Source organism: Lithobates pipiens, unplaced genomic scaffold, assembly GCF_037356315.1.
Source record: "Lithobates pipiens isolate NorthernLeopardFrog02 unplaced genomic scaffold, aLitPip1_a1.2 Scaffold_8, whole genome shotgun sequence".
NCBI lineage: Eukaryota > Metazoa > Chordata > Amphibia > Anura > Ranidae > Lithobates > Lithobates pipiens.
This window is the reverse complement of record NW_027507903.1, coordinates 656,723,774-656,747,288: the sequence shown is the minus strand read 5'-3', so window position 1 is coordinate 656,747,288 and position 23,515 is coordinate 656,723,774. Positions and strand designations below refer to the sequence as shown.

Here is a 23,515-nt window from a genome sequence, read left to right as displayed (position 1 = left end):
TTAGGTACAGCGTTGCATGACCGCACAATTGTCATTGAAAATGAGAGAGCTCTAAAACATGAAAATCAGCCTGAGCAGGAAGGGGGTGAAAGTGCCCGGTATCAAATTGGTTAAAGGCCTTGTCCCCTCTGGCAAGGTACCCCCCCCCCCGCCCCCCATGTTGATAACATGTGAAATGGTACGTCTCAAGAAGGAAGGTGACTCACTTGTGAATGCAGATCACCCTAGATAACACCCACATGTGATGCTGAGCCTCCATGTTTGAAAGAACTGAAATTCAGTGAATGACTTGTGGTGGGTCAGGGACACTCAGGCTGGGGAGGAGAGACCTAGGTGACACTGGACCTCCTCCAGCCAAGAAATCAGGCAGGGCTCTATCTGACTCTTTGTAGCTTCTAATGCACATTGTGAGACGCTCATAGCATGTGGTGAAATACAAGACCCTATACAACTGTGCAAGACTAAAGAAAAGGTTGGAGTTTAACTTGAAAACAGCAGATTGGACGCTCTGAGATCCTTAAATTCTAGAAGAACAACAAGTCCCAGCATATCCTGCAGCATTTTATTATACAGTAGTATATTCTATATGGCTGTAGTATGATGGAGGAGCAACAAAGGTACATTAGATAGAGATATCAGGTGTCCTCTGGTGTCCTTCAGTCCATATCAGAAGATCTTCTTCTCACAGATGTACTTTATTATTTCAGTACAGTGACCATCATTCCATTCATGTCCATGCCTTAACATAGCACAGTCTTCCCCTCCTCCAACAACATGACCCTTCCAATCATCGGGCTGACCCTTCTCCCAGAACCTGAAGGACAGAAGTGACAATAAGGGTTTAGACCAATACAGGAACCGAGCAGAACTGGGACCTCAGAAATGCTGTTAAAGACGATGTGAGCCCAACAACTGTGATTGGCTGCAAGAGAACTGACCACACACTACAATTACTACAATCTACTAAGGGTAGATCAGAGGTGGCCAACCCCATACATACATAGCCCCTAGTTATGTGATGTTCTCTTCCTCCCAACTCTTTTCCTGATTGAATATGTGAAGAGTTTTCTCCTCCAGGTCCTTCATGTGAGAAGTTCTTCTCCTTCACTCCTTTACCTATTGGTCTATGTGAGGAGTTCTTTCCCTCATCTCTTTCCTACATTGGCGTGAGGAGTAGGGATGAGCCAATGGTTTGGCTTAAACCTAGGCTGTTAGGGTGTTTGAAAGAATGGCCAAACGTTTGGTCCCCTCTGCCCTGGGAGCTGAGCATCATCTATAGAAGTGGTATTTCTACAGCTTCTATATATAACAGCTTCCTGCTGTCAGTGGTTCCTAAAGCAGCAGCAAGTGTTGGTGCCCGCTGCGTCCCTAGCAACCATCTCTGGCACATTACTCACATGGGTAGGAATCTACAGTTACATTAGCAAAGGGACAGGGATAACAGCAACTGTCACTGGCCATATTTGGTCAATGATGTCACTACTTTCCCCTCCAATTCCCTTATATAGCTGATGACAGCTCAGGGAACTGTCATTCAGCGAGCAGTACCATTGGGAATAGCCATATACATCAGGTCAACCCAGTTTTTAATTCTTAAAAGCAGGCGTAGGGCACCGTGATTGATGAGGGGCTCTTTTTTTGGTATTTTAATTTTTATTTGGGTGTCTTTATTTATGAGTTACACAGTTAATATGCACCGCCTACTCATTGAGGGGAGGCGGTATGTGTAGGCCCCCATATTTTTAACAGGCTTCCAAATTCTGATGAGCTCTCCCCACAATCATTGGCAATGGTCCTGGGGAACAGAACCTTATCTGAATTAACATGAGGATAAAGTGCTTTGCCAGGGTGTCCTCCCTGGCATGGCATCCCTCCAAGTTAAGGTCATTTGGTCTAGCATGGCTCAGGAAGGAGGAAAAAAAACTGAACCAGGGGGTGTTCCGCCCATCCCTAATTAAGATAAAAAGCCTTCTATGTGCAGAAGCCTCCCTCAGCCCCCCTAATACTTACCTGAGCCCCATCTCGAACCAGCAATGTTACAGGAGTGTTTTGGCTGCCTGGGACTCTCCCTCCTCATTGGCTGAGACAGAAGTATGATGCCATTGGCTCCTGCTGTTGTCAATCAAATCAGTCAGCCAATGAGGAGAGAGAGGGTGGGGCTAAACCGTGCCTCCGTGTTTGCCCCCTTGTGGGGCCACTCAACAAGAGGAAGGGGCCAGAAATGTTGACAGAGGACCCATGAAGAGGAGGATCCGAGCTGCTCTGTGCAAAACCATTAAACAGGGCAGGTAAGTATGACATGTTTGTTATTTGTTTTTAAAACTGAGACTTTAGTATCACTTTAAGGATATGAAAGCATTTCCAATAGGATCCACAGGTTTTATGATGCTCACCTTTCACTCACACAAAGAGGCAAGAGGGTGAAAATCAAGTACATCGATCAGGAGAAGAGGCGACACCCCGCTGGAACCTTTTATTACAGAGTCAGTCCCTCTACCCAGCCCCCCACTGGTATGTTCTGCTCAAAAGGTCTTGCTCATAAAGACTGACTCATAGATTATTAATAAACATGTACTGAGGCCCTGCCACTGGAAAAATGGTTGAAAAAAACAGCACAGAGTTCGCACATGTGCAGAGTGCGGGACTCCGGAGTATGGATTTTGAGCTGGAAAAACAATTTTTACAGCTTTCCCGGGATTTTGGTATTCCTGAACGTTTGGAGATGTCAAAGTGCCTTGGGAGCGAAGAAATCTCCAACCCAGTGTCCGGGTTTTGTTGAGGACCAGCAGGGTGTGTGTGAAGGACTGAGAACATTTCAGGGCTCCAGCCAGGAGGGAGGTGCGCTCCCATTCTGGAGACAGGGCTTCACCTTAGGAGACGGGTGTGAGCCAGTATCTCTGGGCACATTAATGAGGAGCTGTGTGCCTTAATGAGGAGCCGTGTGCCTTAATGAGGAGCTGTGTGCCTTAATGAGGAGCTGTGTGCATTGATGGGATTGAAGATATGTGCATTGAAGAGACGTTGGACTGAGGGACACATTACTAAGAGCAGAAGTACTGCTGAAGAAAGAGCCAGGTGGCTTGATATTTTTTGCCTGTTTATGCTGTGAGCTGGGAAAGTTTATGGACTTTACGTTAATCTGTTTTTATAAAAGTGGGCTACCAGGCCCTTAAACCTGCCATGGACTTCACTAAAAAAACATATCTACCCCGAGTCTTATCACTCAATTTCATTATTGTTTTCTGGGTGGCAAAGTATTGTACAGCACTGGGCGGAGTAAATTAAAGTCTTAACAATGTGCTCAAGGATCCATCGGTGTGCCACCTTTTCAGATCATTTTGCCAGATCTTAGAGATATGTGAGAAGAATTCTGATATTTGAGGTTTCTATGTCTTACTTTGGAGTTATGTCATAAGACGTTCCATCCACCCATCTCCAGGTTCCATCCGCATCTGTTAGACCGATCCAAATGGATTGTTTGTTTGCGATCCCACGAAGAAAATTCTTAAGACAAAATATAGAAGTTGTTAGAAGGTGAATTATACACACAATGGCTGATTAGGTCACATGACAGTTGGGCTACCTTTATATTTTAGGGTTTAGGTAGGAAACTGGGGAGCCAGGAGGAAATCCACTAAAATAATGAGAACACGTCACACCCCAACACAAATGTGATCTTCCCCCGGAGGCAAAGACATGGTGGGAGTGGGAGAATTATTGTTTTATCTCTGGAGTTGATCCCCTTTTTAATGGCAATATTCTGTTTGCTTTGTTAGCAGCAGTTTGGCATTGCATTCCATCTACTAGGACCCCCAGGTCCTTTTCCATCCTAGATTCCCCCAGAGGTTCTGCCCCCAATGAGTAGATTGCATTCATATTGTGGTGTTGAGCGTTTTTCATATATCTCAGCAGGTCATCATCAATCGTGAACCCCCCCGAGGAAGCAATTTTTTGTGAAACGCGTCGGTTCCATATGCTTCTTTGTACAGTATTTTACAATTGCTACCTGTTTGATGTGTCCAGTTTATCCTGTTGACTTGATTTTAATGATGGTACTATGGTTTTAAGGAATTTGATAATAAAATCAGTGATTGTAAAGGCAGAAGGTGCATTCTATGCAATGATGTTACAGGAGTGTCTTGGCTGCCCGGGACTACCCTCCTCATTGGCTGAGACTAAGGATGAGCTGAACACCCCCCTGTTCAGTTCGCACCAGAACCTGTGAACAGACCTAAACTTCGTGTGAACTTTAGAACCATATTAAAGTCTATGGGACTCGAACGTTCACAATCTAAAGTGCTAATTTTAAAAGCTAATATGCAAGTTACTGTCCTAAAAAGTGTTTGGGGACCCGGGTCCTGCCCCAGGGGATATGGATCAATGCAAAAAAAAGTTTTAAAAACGGCCGTATTTTTTAATAATGATTAACGTGAAACAATAAAAGTGTAATATTCCTTTAAATTTCGTACCTGGGGGTGTCTATAGTATGCCTGTGAAGGGGCGCATGTTTCCTGTGCTTAGAACTGTCCCTGCACAAAGTGTCATTTCACAAGGAAAAAAAGTCTTTTAAAATCACTTTCCATTGTCGGCTCCCATAATACAGAGAACACGTAATGAGTGCTCTCTGTATTAGCCGACAATTTATTCATTGATAAAAAATTAATTTTTTTTTTTAAAGCGTGGGGGTTCCCCTAAATTCAATTACCAGGCCCTTCAGGTCTGGTATGGATATTAAGGGGAACCCCGCATCAAATTTTCAAAAAAAAATTGACGTGGGGGTCCCCCCTAAAAATCCATACCAGACCCTTTATCCAAGCACGCAACCTGGCAGGCCACAGGAAAAGAGGGGGGGACGAGAGAGCGCCCCCCCCTCCTGAACCGTACCAGGCCACATGCCCTCAACATTGGGAGGATGCTTTTGGGGCCTCATCCCCACAACCCTGAGCGGTGGTTGTGGGGGTCTGGGGGCGGGGAGCTTATCAGAATCTGGAAGCCCCCTTTAACAAGGGGACCCCCAGATCCCACCCCCCTGTTTGAAATGGTAAGGGGGTACAAAAGTACCCCTACCATTTCACAAAGAAAGTGTAAAAATAAGACAAACACACTTTTGAAAAATTCCTTTATTAAAAATAAAAAAAAATAAAAAAATAAAAAAAAGATTCCAGCGGTGGTAATCCACTTTTGCTATCCAGCGACGGATGATCATCTCTCCGGGGTCCAGCGATGGCTGATCTGATCCAGCGACGGGGGATCTCTCAGTCCAGCGCTGTCCATACATCCGTCTTCTGTCTCCACTGCGGAGACACTGCGGGGATCCCAGCGCTGACCTTTCTTATATTAGGAGGGCGGGGCAACCCGTCACCTGACCCTGCCCCCTATGACGCTGGTGAGGGAAGCCATGGGGTTCCCCAGTGACGTATGGGTGACCCCGCCCCCCTCTGATGTAACGCAGGTTACCTGAAGGGTCTGGTATGGATATTTAGGGGGACCCCCACATCATTTTTTTTTTATTTGACACGGGGTTCCCCTTAATATCCATACCAGACCTGAAGGGCCTGGTAATTGAATTTAGGGGGAACCCCCACGCTTTTTTTTTTATCAATGAATGAATGAATTGTCGGCTAATACAGAGAACACTCATTGAGTGTTCTCTGTATTACGGGAGCCGACAATGGAAAGTGATTTTAAAATACTTTTTTTCCTTGCAAAATTACACTTTGTGCAGGGACAGTTCTAAGCACGGGAAACATGCGCCCCTTCACAGGCATACTATAGACACCCCCCAGCTATGAAATTTAAAGGAATATTACACTTTTATTGTTTCACTTTAATCATTATTAAAATCACTGCTTCTGAAAAAACTGCAGTTTTTAAAACTTTTTTTTTGCATTGATCCATGTCCCCTGGGGCAGGACCCGGGTCCCCAAACACTTTTTAGGACAATAACTTGCATATTACCCTTTAAAATTAGCACTTTAGATTTCTCCCATAGACTTGTACAGGGTGTTCCGGCTTTTCAAATTTGCCGTGAACACCCCAAATTGTTCATTGTTCGCTGAACAGGCGAACTCGAAGATCATCCCTAGCTGAGACAGCAGCGCAGCACCATTGGCTCCCTCTGCTGTCAATTAAAGTCAGTCAGCCAGCCAATGAGGAGAGAAAGGGGTGGTGCTGGGCCACGGCTCAGTGTCTGAATGGACACACGGAGCTGTGGTTCAGTTTGGGAGCTGTCAGGAAGGCTCTGCCAGAACACAGAATATTAGCAGTAGACAAATCCCTGTTCCCCAAATATCTGGAAGAAGAGGCGCATTAGTGCGTGGTAATGCACGAACGTATATGCGCATGTCCGGAATTTCAACAAATATGTGCGTGCGTGGACACATGTGCGCGGAGCATCTCGGGACAGATAAGGGCCAAATGGGCTATTTAAGCTGGATCAGCACCCAGGATCAGTGCTGTCTCATCTACAGCGTTCTGTGATTTGTCCTGTTCCCTGTTATCTGCTTCTGCTCTTGAAATACTTACAATCAGGTGAACAAGTTTGTTGCGCTTAAATGAAATAAACAGTAAATAAATAATATAAACAAGTGAGTCCAAGAGTCACAAACGCGTCACGATAGTGAAAGTTTCAATGCCGTGCCACCAACTTCCTCCACCTTGTGCGACCACCACCATTCATGCCCCCCGCCCCCCATGGTAGGCGTTAACACAATTAAAGGCATTTATTGATTATGGCCTCCTTTTCCACCCAGCTGCTCATAGAAGCTATACTACAGCTTCTATGAATGGAACACCAACTATGAATAGATGGGGCAGACCTAACGATCATCCACCCATCCTCCATTCAGAGATCATTTCCCATTCATAGAATAAAGAGGTTTTTTTTTTTTTTTTTTAATTACTCAGGTGTATTGGTAATACTTGAACCATGAAGCCAGAAGGATATCCATAGGAAAGTTTTTTTTTTTTTTTTTTCTGGAAACCTATAATTAGAGAAGAATGTAAGTTTTCCTTGCTGACCTCCTAAACATGCCAGTGGCCTGGATAGAATTCCAGCCAAAACCTTTTCTTTCTACTTTTTAATATACCGGGAAGGAACCAGAACCTCCATCAAGTCGTCATTGTAACACTAAAAGAGATGAGAAGCACTGGATTGCAGTAGCGGCCGCTCCATTAGGGACACAGGGGCATCTCCCCCCTAATCCATGCGCCCGGCCCCAATCTCCAATGTCTTTATGGACCTTCCTTTGTGCACTGGTCCAAATCATTTGGTGGAGTGGGGATTATAGTGTGGGGCTTGGCCCCTTAGTTCCAGTGAAGGGAACTCTTAAGGCGTCAGCATACCAAGACATTTTGGACAATTCCAGACTCCCAACTTTGTGGGAACATTTTGGGGATGGCCCCTTTCTGTTCTAACATGACTGCACACCAGTGTACAAAGCAAGGTCCATAAACACATGGGGGAGCGAGTTTGGGGTGGAGGAACTTGACTCAGAGTCCTGACCTCAACCCGATAGAACATCTTTGGGATGAATTAGAGTGGAGACTGCAAAACAGACTCTCATCCAACATCAGTGCCCGCCTTCACAAATGCTCTGGAAGAATGGTCAAACATTCCCATAGACCCACTCCAAAACCTTCTGGACATCGGCAACTGCAAGTCAAGCTTTCTCATCCAACATCAGTGCCTGACCTCACAAATGTGCTTCTAGAAGAAAGGGCAAACTTTCCCATAGCCACACTCCTAAACCTTGTGGACAGCCTTCCCAGAAGAGTTAAAGCTGCAAATGGTTTTCCAACTCAATATTGAACACTACGGACTAATGCTGGCCATACACTATGCAAAAAATCGGCCGAGTGGGCTTTCGAAAAACGAACATACATTTGTGGGAGCAAATGATCACGTCATCAGGTAAGTAATGATTTTTGAACAATAAATCGTTTAGGAACATCAATGTATCGTCTTTTTGTGCGGTTTTTGCATATAAAATGGAAGTGTCAAAATGCGTTTGACCTCTGCACTGTGGCTTCCTGAGGTTCACGTATACGCACACAGGATCAACGTATGTTCGTCAGAACGAACACTGTGTGTAGTAGAGATCTACTGCACCACTAAGGATGTGCCGAACACCCCCCCGGTTCGGTTCAGGTCTGGTATGGATTTTAAGGGGAACTCCACGCCAAATAAAAAAAAAATGGTGTGGAGTTCCCCCTAAAAATCCATACCAGACCCTTTATCCGAGCATGCAACCTGGCAGGCCGCAGGAAAAGAGGGGGGACAAGAGTGCACCCCCTCCTGAACCATACCAGGCCACATGCTCTCAACATTGGGAGGATGCTTTGGGGGTCACAGACCCCTCAAAGCACCTTGTCCCCATGTTGATGAGGACAAGGACCTCCTCCCCACAACCCTGGCCGGTGGTTGTGGGGGTCTGCGGTGGGGGGCTTGTCAGAATCTGGAAGTCCCCTTTAACAAGGGGACCCCCAGATCCTGCCCCCTCCTGTTTGAAATGGTAAGGGGGTATAAATGTCCCCCTACCATTTCACAAAGAAAGTGTAAAATAATGTAAAAAAGACAAACACACTTTTGAAAAAGTCCTTTATTAAAAAAAAATAAAGATTCCAGTGGTGGTAATCCAGTCTTGCTATCCAGAGATGGATGATCATCTCTCTGGGGTCCAGCGGTGGCTGATCTGATCCAGCCACGGGTGATCAGTGACGGAAACCTGCGTTACATCAGAGGGGGGTGGGGTCACCCACACGTCATTGGGGAAGCAAAGCTTTCCCCCCTGCGTCAGAGGGGGCGGGGTCAGGTGACGGGTGGCCCCGCCCTCCTCCTATAAGAAATGTCAGGCTGCCGGGATCCCTGCAGTGTCTCCGCCAGTGGAGACAGAGGATGAAAGGACTGCGCTGCGCTGGACTGGAAGGAGAGATCACCGTCCCTTTACAGGCATACTATAGACATACCCTAGGTATGAAATTTAAAGGAATATTACACTTTTATTGTTTAACTTTAAGCATTATTAAAATCACTGCTCCCGAAAAAACTGACATTTTTAAAACTTTTTTTTACATTGATACATGTCTCCTGGGGCAGGACCCAGGTCCCCAAACACTTTTTAGGACATTAACTGGCATATTAGTCTTTAAAATTAGCACTTTAGATTTCTCCCATAGACTTTCACAGGGTGTTCCGTGGCTTTTTGAATTTGTCGCGAACACCCCAAATTGTTCACTGTTTGCCAAACAGGCAATGTTCGAGTCGAACATGAGTTCGACTTGAACTTGAAGCTCATCTCTATGCACCACCTTAAATATGGATGTGGATGAGAGGACCATTGCCATAGCAATGCTTGGAATGATGGCTATACACCAAGCAGAGGAGCCCAGAAGCAAAAGGCGAAGGTTATGGAGTAAAGAGTGGCTGAAGAACCGTGATGACCTCTCTCATATGAGATTGGTTCGAGAGCTAAATGAAAACAATCCTGATGATGGGTCCTTTCAGCTGCTACTGAGTAAAGTTTCACCCCTCATAACAAAAAAGGACACAGTCTTAAGACCTAGCATCACAGTGGGGCAGAGACTGGTAGCAACACTTCGTTTTGTGGCAAAAGGATGAAATTTTGAAGACACCAAATTCACCACTGGAATCTCTGCCCAGTCGCTTGGCCACATCATACCTGAGACCTGCCAAGCATCATAAGAATCATGCAAGACGAAACTTAAAGGTAATGACACAGTGCTTTTATTTTTCACTCTCAAACACTGTACAGCTTGCTTTGTTAAACTTTGAATTTAGAAGCTCTAAACATATCATAACTCAAACTAGTTCATAACATGTTAAACTGACAAAAATAACATCTTTTAAACCAAATGTATGTGATTCACGAAGATGTGTACTGATAATCATGTCCCCAGTTGCTTTGTGAACAATCCTGCTGTGTGTATGGTACGTGCCACTGATGCATTTGTTGAGGTAGTTGCGATGATTGGGCGTGTGTGGTTTTGTGCTCAGCTAAGTGCGTATTTGTGGTCAGCTTCCCCCTTAACCCTTTATTAAGAAGCTGAATGAGTAATGGCTCCAGTAATTGTTTTTGGTCTTCTGACATCCTGCGTATTTTCTTGGCAGCGAATGCACCCAGGTCATCACATTCATCACTCACATTCTGATTTAACGCTGCAGATGCTTGTAGTAGAAAGTTGCTTGTAGAATCTTGCCTTGTCTTTCTCTTTCTGTTCCTGCTTACTGGTGGTGATGTGACAGTTTGTGTTTCATTGCCAAATAGATTCTGTATAATAAAGAAAAATAAAAAAATTTATCTAGAATTAAGCCTTACATTTTTTTAACATATATTTTTACCATTGCACAGCTACCGGCATCTGTGGAGGAATGGAAAGCAACAGCTAAACAATTGGAATTTTCCCAACTGTGGTGGTGCCATAGACGGCAAACATGTTCGCATAACACCACCAGAAAAATCTGGCTCCTTCTATTATAATTATAAAGGCTACTTTAGCATCGTCCTAATGGCAATCGTGAATAGACATGTGCATTAGTTTTCGTCCGAATGCATTTTCGTCCAAATTTCAGGTATTTTCGTTTTCGTTTTGACAAACGATAACGAAAGCACAGAATCAGAAAAACGAAAGATCCGACATAAATAAATGCTTTATTTTCGTTTTCCTTGTTACAACAGTTCGATATAGAATAGGAGATTCGACGTGACTCTGACAATAACAATCTGTGTCTACCATTTCACAAAGAATGTGTAAAAAAATTGTTAAATAAGACAAACACACTTTTGAAAAATTCCTATCAATGACCTTCAATGAGTGTTCTCTGTATTACGGAGCCAACAATTCATAATAGCTGCGAGTGATTTTAAAGGACTTTTTGTTCCTGCATAAATGACACTTTGTGCGGGGACAGTTCTAAGCACCAGAAACATGCGTCCCTTCACAGGCATACTATAGACACCCCCCAGCTACGAAATTTAAAGGAATATTACACTTTTATTGTTTCATTGTAATCATTATTAAAATCACTCCCCACGAAAAAACAGCCGTTTTTTAAACTTTTTTTTGCATTGATACATGTCCCCTAGGGCAGGACCTAGGTCCCCAAACACTTTTTAGGACAGTAATTTGCATATTAGCCTTTAAAATTAGCACTTTAGATTTTGAACGTTGGAGTCCCATAGACTTTAATAGGTTTCTAAAGTTCACACAAAGTATGCTATATACTAGCTCTGTCTAATCTTCTTTATACATTCGACAGACACCATAAGCCTTCAAAGATAGATTCGACCGTAATTCATGTGGATTTTCAGACGAATGCAATTTTTGAACGAAAAACGAAATAAATAAAAACGAATTTCGGGAGTAACTAAATAAATTAATTTTTCGGACAAAAACGAAATTCCGAAACAAAATATTTTACTCTGCACATGTCTAATCGTGAATGCAAAGTATGAGTTTATCTTTGTGGACATTGGCAAAAATGGACGAAATTCCGATGGGGGAATGATTGAGAAAACCACATTTTTTTTCATTGTTTAAAAAATAGACTACTAAATCTACCAAGCCAAGAGGACACAGTGGAAGGACTAAACTTCATATTTGTTGCAGATGATGCATTTGCTGTGTTGAAACCATTTACCCTTAAAATCCTTACAACTGATAAAAAAAATCTTTAAATACAGGTTATCTCATGCTAGACGAGTTGTCGAAAATGCTTTTGGTATTATGGCCAACTGCTTTTGTATCTTCCATACAGCAATAAATGTAGCCCCCCCCTCCAAATTGACACTATAGTTCATTGCTGCTGTGTGTTACATAATTTCTTAAGGCGTACTAGCTCCAGCTACATGCCACAATCCCTGGTGAACTGGGAAGATTCTCTGTCTGGGGATGTCATGCCTGGTGAGTGGCATAATGACACAGAAGGGCCATTAAACCTAGGCCGTGCCCCACCACGTCTCTCCAGTCAACTCGCTCGTCAGAATCGCCTGGATTATATGCAATATTTTCTGGGTTGTGGAGCAGTAGATTGGCAAAATAATCTCTAAATGATATATGTAAATTTGAGTGGCTGCATTTATATCTTATTTCAGTACTAAACACAGGTGTCATGTTATTTTTTCATTAAAAATAAAAAAAGTACAAAGGTACATGTACTTTAAATTTTGATGTGTTTTGCATTTTTTTATGTATTATCTTCAATTTTTATTTTCTGATCTGTACGTATAAAAGTGTATTATAAAAAATAATATGATGACTTACCTGACTGTCTGCCATTTCCTCAAATGTTTCTTCTTCTTCATCTCCTGAAATATTTCCACTGATACTGTCTAAACTTGACACAGAGGGTCGTGCTTCCTCCTGGTCAGTCAGAAATCGTAGACTCTCAAAATACCACAGGCGTGGCACATATACTTGATCTGCACCTGCACTCGATTTTTTGGATTCATTAATTTTATTCAATTCTTTTTTGAAGATAGTACGCAGATTTGCAATTTTTTTGGTCACATAGGATATATCTGTTTTGGCATACACAACCGTGCATAGTTCCACTATTTTAGTATACGCTTCATTAAGTTTTTGACGGTCTGAATAGTCTTTGAAGTGTACTTTCCATAGACATGGAAGGTCTCGGTACATTTCAAGGAATTGTGGCAGGAAATGTGGTGAGGTAAATTTGTCCACCATTGCTCCTGTAATAAGAAACAATGCATCATTGTTCAGTTGCCAAACTACACCTAACAATTAATACCCTAGAACACAGATGTCAAACAAAAGGCCTGCGTGCCAAATCCGGCCCTCCAGGCCATTTCATGTGGCCCTCGCACCTTTCCAGCTGCAGGAGAGCTCCAGACCTCCTCTGGTCCTCCTCCAGACCCATACTTTCTGCTTTCAAGCAATGCATCCAGCTTCTTCCCAGCAGCTGCATGAGGAAGGGGTGGTGCACTGTGATGTAAAGTGATGTAAGGGAGAGTGGGGGACTCAACTTCTAAAAGTGGGGTGGCTCTTGACATCTAATATAAGGGAAGGGGATGCGCTGGACATCTAATCTTATAGATACAACCGGCCCTTTTGAGGGCAATCATAATGCTGATGCGGACCACGATGAAATTGAGTTTGTCACCCCTGCCCTATAACTATTGTACTGGTCTGCTTACCTTCAGTTGTTACAAATCTTCTGTGTATTGGTCAGTGTAATAATTTGGCTGATCAGTGACATCGAGCGAGAGTACGTTCTGTTTTCATACCGGACAACGTTCTGTGTGCCGGGTCGGACTGTACCATGGTGCTTTATGGGAGTTTAGAATCTCCGTCCCTCTTCATTCGGCACCATCTTTAGCAACCGAACGATGGCTGAAGAAAAGGGGCATGCCGTTCCCGAAACGATTTTGCCTGCAAAGTTTTAGAATAAAGGCAACACCTATGTCCCTGGATGAGATGAAAACTACGGTGAAGATTCTGGAAAAAAAGGTTATGATGGGAGGTGCAAAAGCTACCCCAGGCCTATTACAAGAAAAGACAACATCATGGAGAAGGTTGTCCATGTGCTGTAGAAGAAGCATGGTATGGAGCGAACAAAGGACCAGCTGCGCAAGAGATGGTCTGACTTGAAGCATAGGGAGGAAGCCCAGTTGCATAAAATACAAAGAAATATCCAAAAAGTTATTTTAGCTTATTTTCTGACATTTCTGCTCTCTCAGCGAGGCATGCAATCCATGTAGTCTCTCGGCAATGTCATCAATGCAAACTATATTCTTTAGCATGCATGCTTTTTTTATGATTTTTTGTTTCATAAACCTAGAAAGACCCAAGAAAGCACACTTTAAGAACAGAACTGTGACAACAGGAATGGATATTGTTCTGGTTGATGACACAACTCCAGCTACTGCTCTAGGACCAGATGATGATGATGCAGAACCATCCCAAATTATAACAGATGTTGAAGCAGACCAGGCCCAGCATTCTTCTGAGACCATCACAAGTAGCACAGGTAATCCACTACACATACGCTTTAACATCAACTCCATTTCCCAAACATTTTCCTGCTTTTTCTTTATTTCTTCTTATCTTCAACAGCATATCATCTGTCTGGTGAACAGGGACTATATTCCCTCACTGCCCAAAGATTGGTATCTGATATTTTGAAGTGCTCATCAGAGTTAGCGAAACTTAAAGATCACTTATCACCAGTTTTATGTTTGTAGTTGACACACTATGTAAAATTTAACACGTGTCACTTTTGTACATGTTTTTTTTTTTCTTTTATGTTTCTAGAGTTCAGTTCCACAGACACCATTGGGATAAGTCCTTTATTAAAAATAAAAAAAATAAAAAAAAGATTCCAGCGGTGGTAATCCACTCTTGGTATCCAGCGATGGGTGATCTCTTCTTCGTTGTGAAATGGTAGGGGTACAATGTACCCGGCCGTTACCATTTCAAACAGAGGGGGGCTGGGATCTGGGGGTCCCCTTGTTAAAGGGGGCTTCCAGATTCTGATAAGCCCCCGCATGCAGACCCCCACAACCACCGGCCAGGGTTGTAGGGATGAGGCCCTTGTCCCCATCAACATGGGAACATGGTGCTTTGAGGGGTCACAGACTCCCAAAGCATCTTCCCTATGTTGAGGGCATGTGGCCTGGTATGGTTCAGGAGGGAGGGCACTCTCTCGTCTCCCCCTCTTTTCCTGCGACCTGCCAGGTTGCGTGCTCGGATAAAGGGTCTGGTATGGATTTTTGGGGGGAAGTCCATGGCATTTTTTTTTTTTTACATTTGGCGTGGAGTTCCCCTTAATATCCATACCAGACCTGAAGGGCCTGGTAATTGAATTTGGGGGGAACCCCACGCATTTTTTTATTTTGTTTTATCAATGACTATACACACTCCCCAAGTACAAAATTTAAAGAAATATTACACTTTTATTGTTTCACTTTAAGTATTATTAAAATCACTGCTCCTGAAAAAACTTCAGTTTCTAAAAGTTTTTTTTGCATTGATAGGACCCATTAACTTGCATATTAGCCTTTAAAATGAGAACTTTTGATTTTGAACGTTCAGAGTCCCATAGACTTTAATAGGGTTCTAAAGTTCACACTACTTTTAGGTCTGTTCGCAGGTTCTGGTGTGAACCAAACCGGGGGGGGGGGGGGGGGGGGGGGTGTTCGGCTCATCCCTAGTGTTCAGACACAACAAGTCAAATATGTATGAACACATATAGTAGTGTTTTTATGCACACAAATATCACATACGTGGACATGCACTTATAGTAGGGGTGACTGCCATCACAAACTTCAAAGAGAAACTCAAACCAGGTTTTTTATGCAGGCCAAAATCTCAAGACTACTGATAATGTTTGACAAAAAATTATATTTTGGAAAACCATGAGAGATACCGGTAATTAAAAATCATTGGTTGATGGATGTATAATGTTCAGTAGTAAAATGTAAATATAACATTTTTGGATGCTATTTAAAAAAAAAATGCACAAAAAAATGTCTTTACTTTTATTTGCAATAAAGTTTTAATAATGCATATTTGGTCTGTTGTACTATTTTTTACAAGTTAGGTATATTACGATTGACCAGGTTGCAGGTTATATAGTTGTTGGTGTGGACATTTTGACGTGAATGTTCTTTGGCACGAATATTTACTTTCCGGGTTAAATGTTTTTCACACATGCGCAGTAGCAACCATTTGTTTTTTTTTACGGACGAAAAACGCATTAACCTTGCAATTTATCGTTCCTTCGGCAGAAGTTTTCCAAACATGCGGTTATTTTTTTCCCACAAAAACATCACTAACGATTAACGAGTTGTGCCCATTAACTTGCCGAAAAACGAATGAAATGTCTACAATATTCGGCCAATTTTCCGTATAGTGTATGGCCAGCATAAGACTGGGATGCCATTAAAGTTAATTTTTGTCTGTATAATTATTAATACACCTTTTTTTTCAATGTTTGATAATCGTGAAGCTGATCGCTCTATTTAGAAATCAAAGGACTTTGTCTCTGTGAAGAAGCTTCAGCAGTGTAAGCTCTGTTACATTCCTGTCTGGATGAGGCAGCAAGTAACACATTTTTTTAAATGTCAGAATTTCACCAAGAGATTCTATAAAGGGTGCAGATGTAGTGTTGTCTACCGTGTGTGTGAAAAGGGTTAACTATTCATTTGACCCGACTCAGTCATAACCCTTGTACATACGATCGGAGATTCCGACAACCAAATCCGTTGAATTTTGTCCGACGGATTTTGTCCGAAAATGTTGCATACACACGGTCGGACGAAGTTGTCGGAAAATCCGATCGTTCAGAATGTGATGACATTATTTCGTTACGACGGGACTATGTTCAGGCTAGTAGCCAATAGCTTTGATGTAGGAATTTGATCTGAGCATGCGTGGCACTTTGTCCGATCGGAAATTCTCTACACATGATCAGAGTATGTCCGATCAGAGCATTTTGTTGGAAAATATTTCCGGCAAGTTGGAAAATTTGGTCCGACCGATATTCCGACGGAAACAGTCCGATGCAGACCACACGCAGTCGGAATATCCGACAAAACGCTCAGTTCAGACACATTCCACCGGAATCTCCGATCGTGTGTACAAGGGCATAATCTCTCTCAGTCTACCAGTGCTTAGATTGTTGTCCTGCAAACTGGACTAGACATGTGCAAATTAGTTCATTTTCGTTTTCATTTCATTTGTTTTTTTTATTTTTTCAGAAATTTGGAATTCGGATGTTTTGGGAATTTTCACATTTCGATTTTTCGGATTTCCGAATTTCCGATTTTCTGAATTTCCGAATTTCCAAATTTCGAATTTTCGGATTTCCGAATTTTTGATTTTCCGAATTTTGTATTTACGAATTTTTCGAATTTCCGAATTTTGAATTTCCGAATTTCCAAATCTCGGATTATCGGAACTCTGAATTTTCGGATTTTCGGAATTCGGGAATTCAAAGATTTGAAAGTCCTAAAATTAGAAAAAAGAAAGAAAATCAGTTTAATTAATATCTAACTATTAAAATAAAGAGTACGAATTTATCAAAAGTTACAAATTATTTGAAATAACAAATGCCGCATCTAAACAAATGGAATGGAACAAATTAATAATAAATAATTAATAATAAATAATTAATAATAATAAAAAGGTTTTATTATTATTAGATCGTTACGTTCCATTTGGTTAGATGTGGCATTCCTTATTTCAGATAATTTAATTAGTAACTTTGGATAAATTCGTATTTGTTATGTTCACTAACAGACACATTTGAAAGGGAATTCCAATACCAATAATTTAATAGTTAGTTATTATTTAGAATTAAACAGATTTTCTTTCTTTTTTATTGATTTTCGAATTTCCGAATTTCCAAATTTCCGAAAATTCGGAATTCCGAAAATCTGAAATTCGAAAGTTTGGAAATCCGAAAAACAGAAATTCGGAAATTTGGAAATCCGAAAATCCGAAATTCAGAAATCCGGAAATTCTGAAATTCGAAATTTCGGAAATTCGTAATTTCGGAAATTCGCAAAACTCTGAAAAATTAAAAAATTCGGAAATTTGGAAAATCTGAATTAACGAATTTGTCAAAATTCGTTGAAAAAAGGAATTTGGAACTAAACGAATTGCACATGTCTAAACTGGACAATCTCTTCCCAGGGTGTGGCTGGGAGCATAATAATCAAATACTGCTGGCAGTAATGTGATCAGACAGTGGGACTAATACAATAGGAAGTGTATATCTGTGCATACCATCTCTGCCTCGCCATTAATGACCACCAGGTGGGCCCCCTTGTTCTCGCACTCTTTCTTGGAGGCGTTCCATGGTATTGAGTCTGAAGACAAGTAGTAACAGCTGAGTCCATTGTGTCTCCATCCCTCACTGCATAATGGATTAGAGGAGCCTGAGGGAGCAAGAAAGAGGATTGGGTGGGTGACGCTGGATTGTTATGGTTATAGCTGTATAGTTTAGCCAAGACGGTAAAATTATAATAAAAGTTAATCAGGCACAGCATGCAGACATTAATTTTGTGGGTGCAATGGGGGTACTCTACTACATGCCAGCATCCCTTTATCACTAAAAAATTGTAAATTTCCCTAATGGGATTTTAAAGGACACTTATTATCACAACACATTGATTTAAAATTATGTAATATGTTTATTAGTACAACATCATACAAAGATTTAAAAACATATAAGTACGGCATAAAATATTACTTTGTAAACGTCCTAGATCAGTGACGGTGAACTTTTTTTGAGCCTGAGTGCCCAAACTGAAATAATAAAGTTGGTTTTGTGTTGCAAAGTGCCAACATGGAAATTCATGAGAGAGGGGGGCTGAGCAAAAGAGAGGGGTTGTGAGAGAGAGTGGTGTGTGTGAGAAAGAGAGGGGGGTTTGTGAGAGAGAAAGAGGGGGTGAGAGAGAGAGAGCCGGTGTAAGAGAGATGCTGAGAGGGAAGGGGGGCTGAGAGAGAGAGAGGGTGTGAGAGAGATGCTGAGAGAGAGGGGTGTGAGAGAGATGCTGAGAGAGAGGGGGGAAAGAGAGAGGGGGTGAGAGAGAGTGTGGATGCTGAGAGGGAGGGGGCTTAGAGAGAGGGAGGGGGGCTGAGAGAGAGAGGGGGGCTGAGAAAGAGGGAGGGGGGGCAGAGAGAGAGAGAGGGTGTGAGAGAGATGCTGAGAGAGAGGGAAGCTGAGAGAGAGGGAGGGGTGCTGAGAGAGAGAGAGAGAGAGAGTGAGAGGGCTGAGAGAGAGGGAGAGGGGACAGAGAGAAGAGAGGGGGTGTGAGAGAGATGCTGAGAGAGAGGGGAGCTGGAAGAGAGGGGGGACAGAGAGATGGAGGGGCAGAGAGAGAAGGGTGTGAGAGAGAGGGAAGGGGACAGAGAGAGGGGGGGCTGAGAGGAGAGATAGACCTCTAGCTCTGTCCTATTCTGCAGTCCCTGCTCTGCCTCCCTGCCCCAGTCTTTGTCTACAGGTTGTCAGTGTATAATTGTGCCCGGTACCTGTCTCTGTCCTTGATCCAGGAGAGCTCTCTGCTCTGTTCCATCCAGCAGCTCCCTCACAGCCTGCGCCTCCCACCTGTCCTCGTCTTACGGGCCCACAGTCAGCCTGTTCTCTGGGCCTTACTGTTGAAGAGGAGGTTTGAGTAGTCCTAGCTCCGGAAGGCGCCAGGGAAGCTGTGCCCGCTGTGCCCCTCTTCGGCCGTCAAGTAATCAGTGAAGCTCTTCTCTCCCTCCCATGCTGTCAGGTCTGTAGCCTTCCGTGTGGAGGCTGTGGGGCCACCCACTCACTCGTGCAGACAGTATCCTGCACCTTGCCACTGCTTGTGGCCATGCTCTACCCGCCGTGAACCTGGACCCTCTCGCGTGACCATTCGTCATCACTGTCCTAGATGTTACAAATTAATTGATGTGACTTTTTTCACCCGATACATTTCGAGAGAAACTAAATCTCCTTCATCAGGGATGTTTGAAGTATCACATCTCCACAATACAATTTGAACATTCACTGAATTGTCAAAAGTATTGCGACACCTGCCTTTACACTCATATGAACTTTAATGGCTTCTCAGTCTTAGTCTGTAGGGTTCAATATTGAGTTGGCCCACCCTATGCAGCTATAATAGCTCTTCTGGGAAGGCTGTCCACAAGGTTTAGGAGTGTGTCTATGGGAATGTTGGACCATTCTTCTAGAACCGCATTTGTGAGGTCAGGCAATAATATTGGATGAGGAGGCCTGGCTCGCAGTCTGTGCTCTAATTAATCCCAAAGGTATTCTGTTGGGTTGAGGTCAGGACTGTCAAGTTTCTCCACCCCAAACTCTCTCATCAATGTCTTTATGGACCTTGATTTGTGCACTGTTGGGCAGTCATGGTGGAACAAGAAGGGGCCATCCCCAAACTGTTCCCACAAATTTGGAAGCATTAAATTGTCCAAAATGTCTTGGTATGCTGATGCCTTAAGAGTTCCCTTCACTGGAACTAAGGGAGGCCAAGCCCAACCCCAACCCCTGAAAAACAACCCAACACCATAATTCCCCCTTCATGAAATGATTGCCGGCCAGTCAAGTTCCTCCACTCCAAACTCGCTCATCCATGTCTTTATGGACTTTGCTTTGTGCACTGGTCCAAATCATTTAGTGGAGGGGGATTATGGTGTGGGGGTTGTTTTTCAGGGGTTGGGCTTGGCCCCTTAGTTCCAGTGATGGAAACTCTCAAGACGTCAGCATACCAAGACATTTTAGACAATTTTATGCTCCCAACTTTGTGGGAACAGTTTGGGGATGGCCCCTTCCTGTTCCAACATGACTGCGCACCATGTAGACCAAAAGAATTGGATAGGCTGCACACCCACACAAATGCATCGGTTCAATCAGTTTAATAAAGCATCATAATACCACTGGATGGGTACAGGTAGAGGAACGAGGCTGAGACGTTTAACACGATGTTGGTTTTGGCAAGGCATGTCAATTGTGTAAAAAACTTCAACCTCGTTCCTCTACCTCTGCCTGTACCATGCAAGAAGTTAGGGGGCTGTGCTAATGAATTGGCTAGTCATTTTTTTCTAGTAAGTTCAAGACAAATTTCAAGTAATAAAAAATGTTTGTGGAAAAGAAAAACACTGAAGCAAAATATTTAATTTTTTTTTGTGTGTGTTTTACCTGCATTTTTTAAATTGATAACAGGGTCTCTTTAAGAGCCCAGGAAAGTAACTGGAACTCCCACTAAGCCCTTGTACACACGGTCGGAGAATCCGTCGGAATGTGTCCTATCGGACCGTGTTGTCGGATAATCCGACTGTGTGTGGTATGCATCGGACTGATTCCATTGGAATATCCGTCGGATCCAAATTTCCAACATGTTGGAAATATTTCCCGACCAACTGGTTTGATCGGACATACTCCGATCATGTGTAGAGAATTTTGATCGGACCAAGTGCCACGCATGCTCAGATCAAATTCCTACATCAAAGCTATTGGCTACTAGCCTGAACGTAGTCCCATCGTAACGAAATTACGTCATCACGTTCTGAATGATCAGATTTTTTGACAACTTAGTCCGACCGTGTGTATGCAACAGTTTCGGACAAAATCCGACGGACAAAATCCGACGGACAAAATCCGACGGACAAAATCCGACGGACAAAATCCGACGGATTTGGTTGTCGAAATCTCCGACCGTGTGTACAGGGGCTTAGAGGAGGCTCAGCTTCCCTTTACACTGGAGTTACAGCATTGGGATGGACTTGTTGCAAGGTGAGGATCACCCCACACAACCCCCCTGATACAGGGCTCCACATATCATTTTGAGGTGAAATATTTTTGGATTTTTTTTCTGATCCTTTTTGTGATGCAAAAAGTACAATTATAACTATAATATAAATTATTGAGGTTTTTTATCTTTATCTGGACTTACAAAGGTACGATCATCAGTAGATGTATTGTAGATCCTTGGAGAATTTTTTGAGGAAATAATTTAAGATGAACTTACTTTTCTGGAGCGCTTCTGCCACTTTCCCCAAAAATCCCAAAATCCTTTGAATGTCGCTGGATAAGGAAGCTGAAATACACAGAATGTCAGGAGAGAGCTGGCATCATTTTATACCAGAGGTCTCCAAACTACAGCCCGCTACAAGATTTAGCCCGCAGCTAGGGGTTAGCGGTCCCTCCCATCCCTACAGTCTTCATTTCTATTCATCCTTACTGATTACATCAAGGCTTGTGATTTTTATGTTGCTGATGGCTATATAAATCCTGTATAATAATAATAATAATAATAATAATAATAATAAATAGTATTTATCCATCCAAATATACAGTAAATTGAGCAGTACATAATTACCAGTGACTTCATCTGTTAAATTATACTTCACGTTGGAATCTGAGAAAGAGAGGAAAACCAACATCAATTAGTATAATCAGGTTTATCATTATACACCTCTCTGTACTCTACATACATTCATTTTGGGTTCACATGGTTTCTGCTAAAGAGTAAAATCCACCAGTCTGAACTTTGATTTTAGGCATTTAGTCATGTGACCATATTGGGATTCTTGAAAAGCGGTTTCTACACATAATACAATGTTTCAGGATGGTTCAGGATGGTTACCATTCATGATCACCATGAAACATGGTAGACCAGGCAGGAGAAATCCTATTTGATAAAAGGTCTGCTTTCAAGCCCAACTCTAGTTTAATACCAAAATTAAAATAAAAAGCAAATGGATTGGGTTCCCCATTGATAACGTCATTTGTGACGAAACGTGTCTGGGAAGGCACGCAGTGACGCCACCACGCTGAACGAGGGGAGGACGGGCTCCCGAATGAATGCCGGCCGGCTTTTTGATTGTTTCCTTTGATGCGCTTTTTTATATGGATTAAATGTAAGTGCAACTATTTTTATTTTAATAAAATGTCCAACTGGTTTTACACTATGGAGGCTCCCTCCTCTTTTTGAGTTACCAATAGTGTTACTACCAATCTGAGATCGCTGATTGTGGGAGTTTCATGGGACGCTGCTGGATACAGGGAAAACTGATCCGTGAGCTTTTGGTGTATGGAAAGGGCACAGCTGAATTAATGATAAGGCTCCATTTGTGTTGTTTTCTGATAAGCGCATCCACTACTCGGTGATGGGCACCTGTTTACTGTTCTGTGTGGATTCACTGTGGTGACCTGAAAATAACTCCTACAAAGGACTCTATCCTATAAGCCTTGTTCTTTACTTTCAAGTTTATGAACTGGGGTCTTGAAGTTTTTCTTTTGGCATTTATTTATGTGAAATGAATTTGATTTATTTATTATTTATATGAATTGTATATATTAATTTATTTAATTAATTTATTTAATTTAGGTATTTGACATTCGGTTAGCTAAATGGGGTTTGTGGCGCAGCTTTAGAGCCATCTTTTTTCCAGTGTATTAAGTGTATGTATCCCACTTTGAGCTGCTGCCTCTAGTTTATTTGTTTTTTTGTTTTTTGATGTTTTGGCATCCTTTTACCTGAGCACAGTTTATTTTCACTTCTATCTCTGGATATGTCCCTTGCAGTAATTATAGTATGACAGTTTTCCAGATTAAATGATGTCCAGTGTCGCTTAACCAACTTCCTGTGAACTCAGGGTGTCAAAGACCTACCTCCGTGGGTATACCATCCATGGGTTCACAGGAGCATGCTGCTGAGAGCAGCACCTTGTCATTATAAGGTCTGCTCTCTGCAACATTCCAGATTCACCCAGTGCTGAGGACAAAAGAGGAACCTTAAGATCAGAACCTACTCTCTGCTGAGGACAAAAGAGAACCCATGAGGTCTGGCCCCAGTCACTGCTAAGGACAGAAGAGGACCCACCATGTAATGAACCAACCCACTGCTCAGGACTAGGGATGAGCTTCGTGTTCGAGTCAAACATACGTTCGACTCGAACATTGACTGTTCGTCTGTTCGGCGAAGTCCGAACATTTTGGTCCGTTCGCGCCAAATTCGTGTGGCGCTCACGGCCC

The 23,515-nt window shown here is 42.6% G+C and overlaps 2 protein-coding genes across 4 annotated transcripts in view; both read right to left on the bottom strand.

Moving 5' to 3' along the window:
• Nucleotides 1-548: 548 nt before the first annotated feature.
• LOC143961742 (asialoglycoprotein receptor 2-like) overlaps nucleotides 549-23,515 on the bottom strand; it is a 99,875-nt gene continuing 76,908 nt past the window's right edge. For all 3 annotated transcript variants that reach the window (XM_077471081.1, XM_077471083.1, XM_077471082.1), the window contains 5 exons: nucleotides 21,858-21,896; nucleotides 21,507-21,575; nucleotides 17,773-17,924; nucleotides 3,398-3,504; nucleotides 549-814 (listed from right to left, as the gene is read on the bottom strand). In XM_077471081.1, the coding sequence (XP_077327207.1) occupies nucleotides 667-814; nucleotides 3,398-3,504; nucleotides 17,773-17,924; nucleotides 21,507-21,575; nucleotides 21,858-21,896 (515 nt within the window). In that variant the 3' untranslated portion in view covers nucleotides 549-666. The remainder of the gene's footprint in view (nucleotides 815-3,397; nucleotides 3,505-17,772; nucleotides 17,925-21,506; nucleotides 21,576-21,857; nucleotides 21,897-23,515) is intronic.
• On the bottom strand, nucleotides 9,760-12,834 carry LOC143964216 (uncharacterized). Its single transcript, XM_077473922.1, has 2 exons — nucleotides 12,283-12,834; nucleotides 9,760-10,289 (listed from the first exon to the last, which is right to left on the bottom strand). The coding sequence occupies exons 1-2, from the start codon at nucleotides 12,706-12,708 to the stop codon at nucleotides 9,885-9,887; spliced, it is 831 nt and encodes a 276-aa protein (XP_077330048.1). The 5' UTR covers nucleotides 12,709-12,834; the 3' UTR covers nucleotides 9,760-9,884.

Coding starts and splice junctions, on each gene's coding strand:
- LOC143964216 (XM_077473922.1), bottom strand. CDS start 12,708: ATGGTGGACAAATTTACCTCACCACATTTCCTGCCACAATTCCTTGAA. Junction 10,290..12,282: donor AGGAAATGGCAGACAGTCAG/GTAAGTCATCAT, acceptor TTTATTATACAG/AATCTATTTGGCAATGAAAC.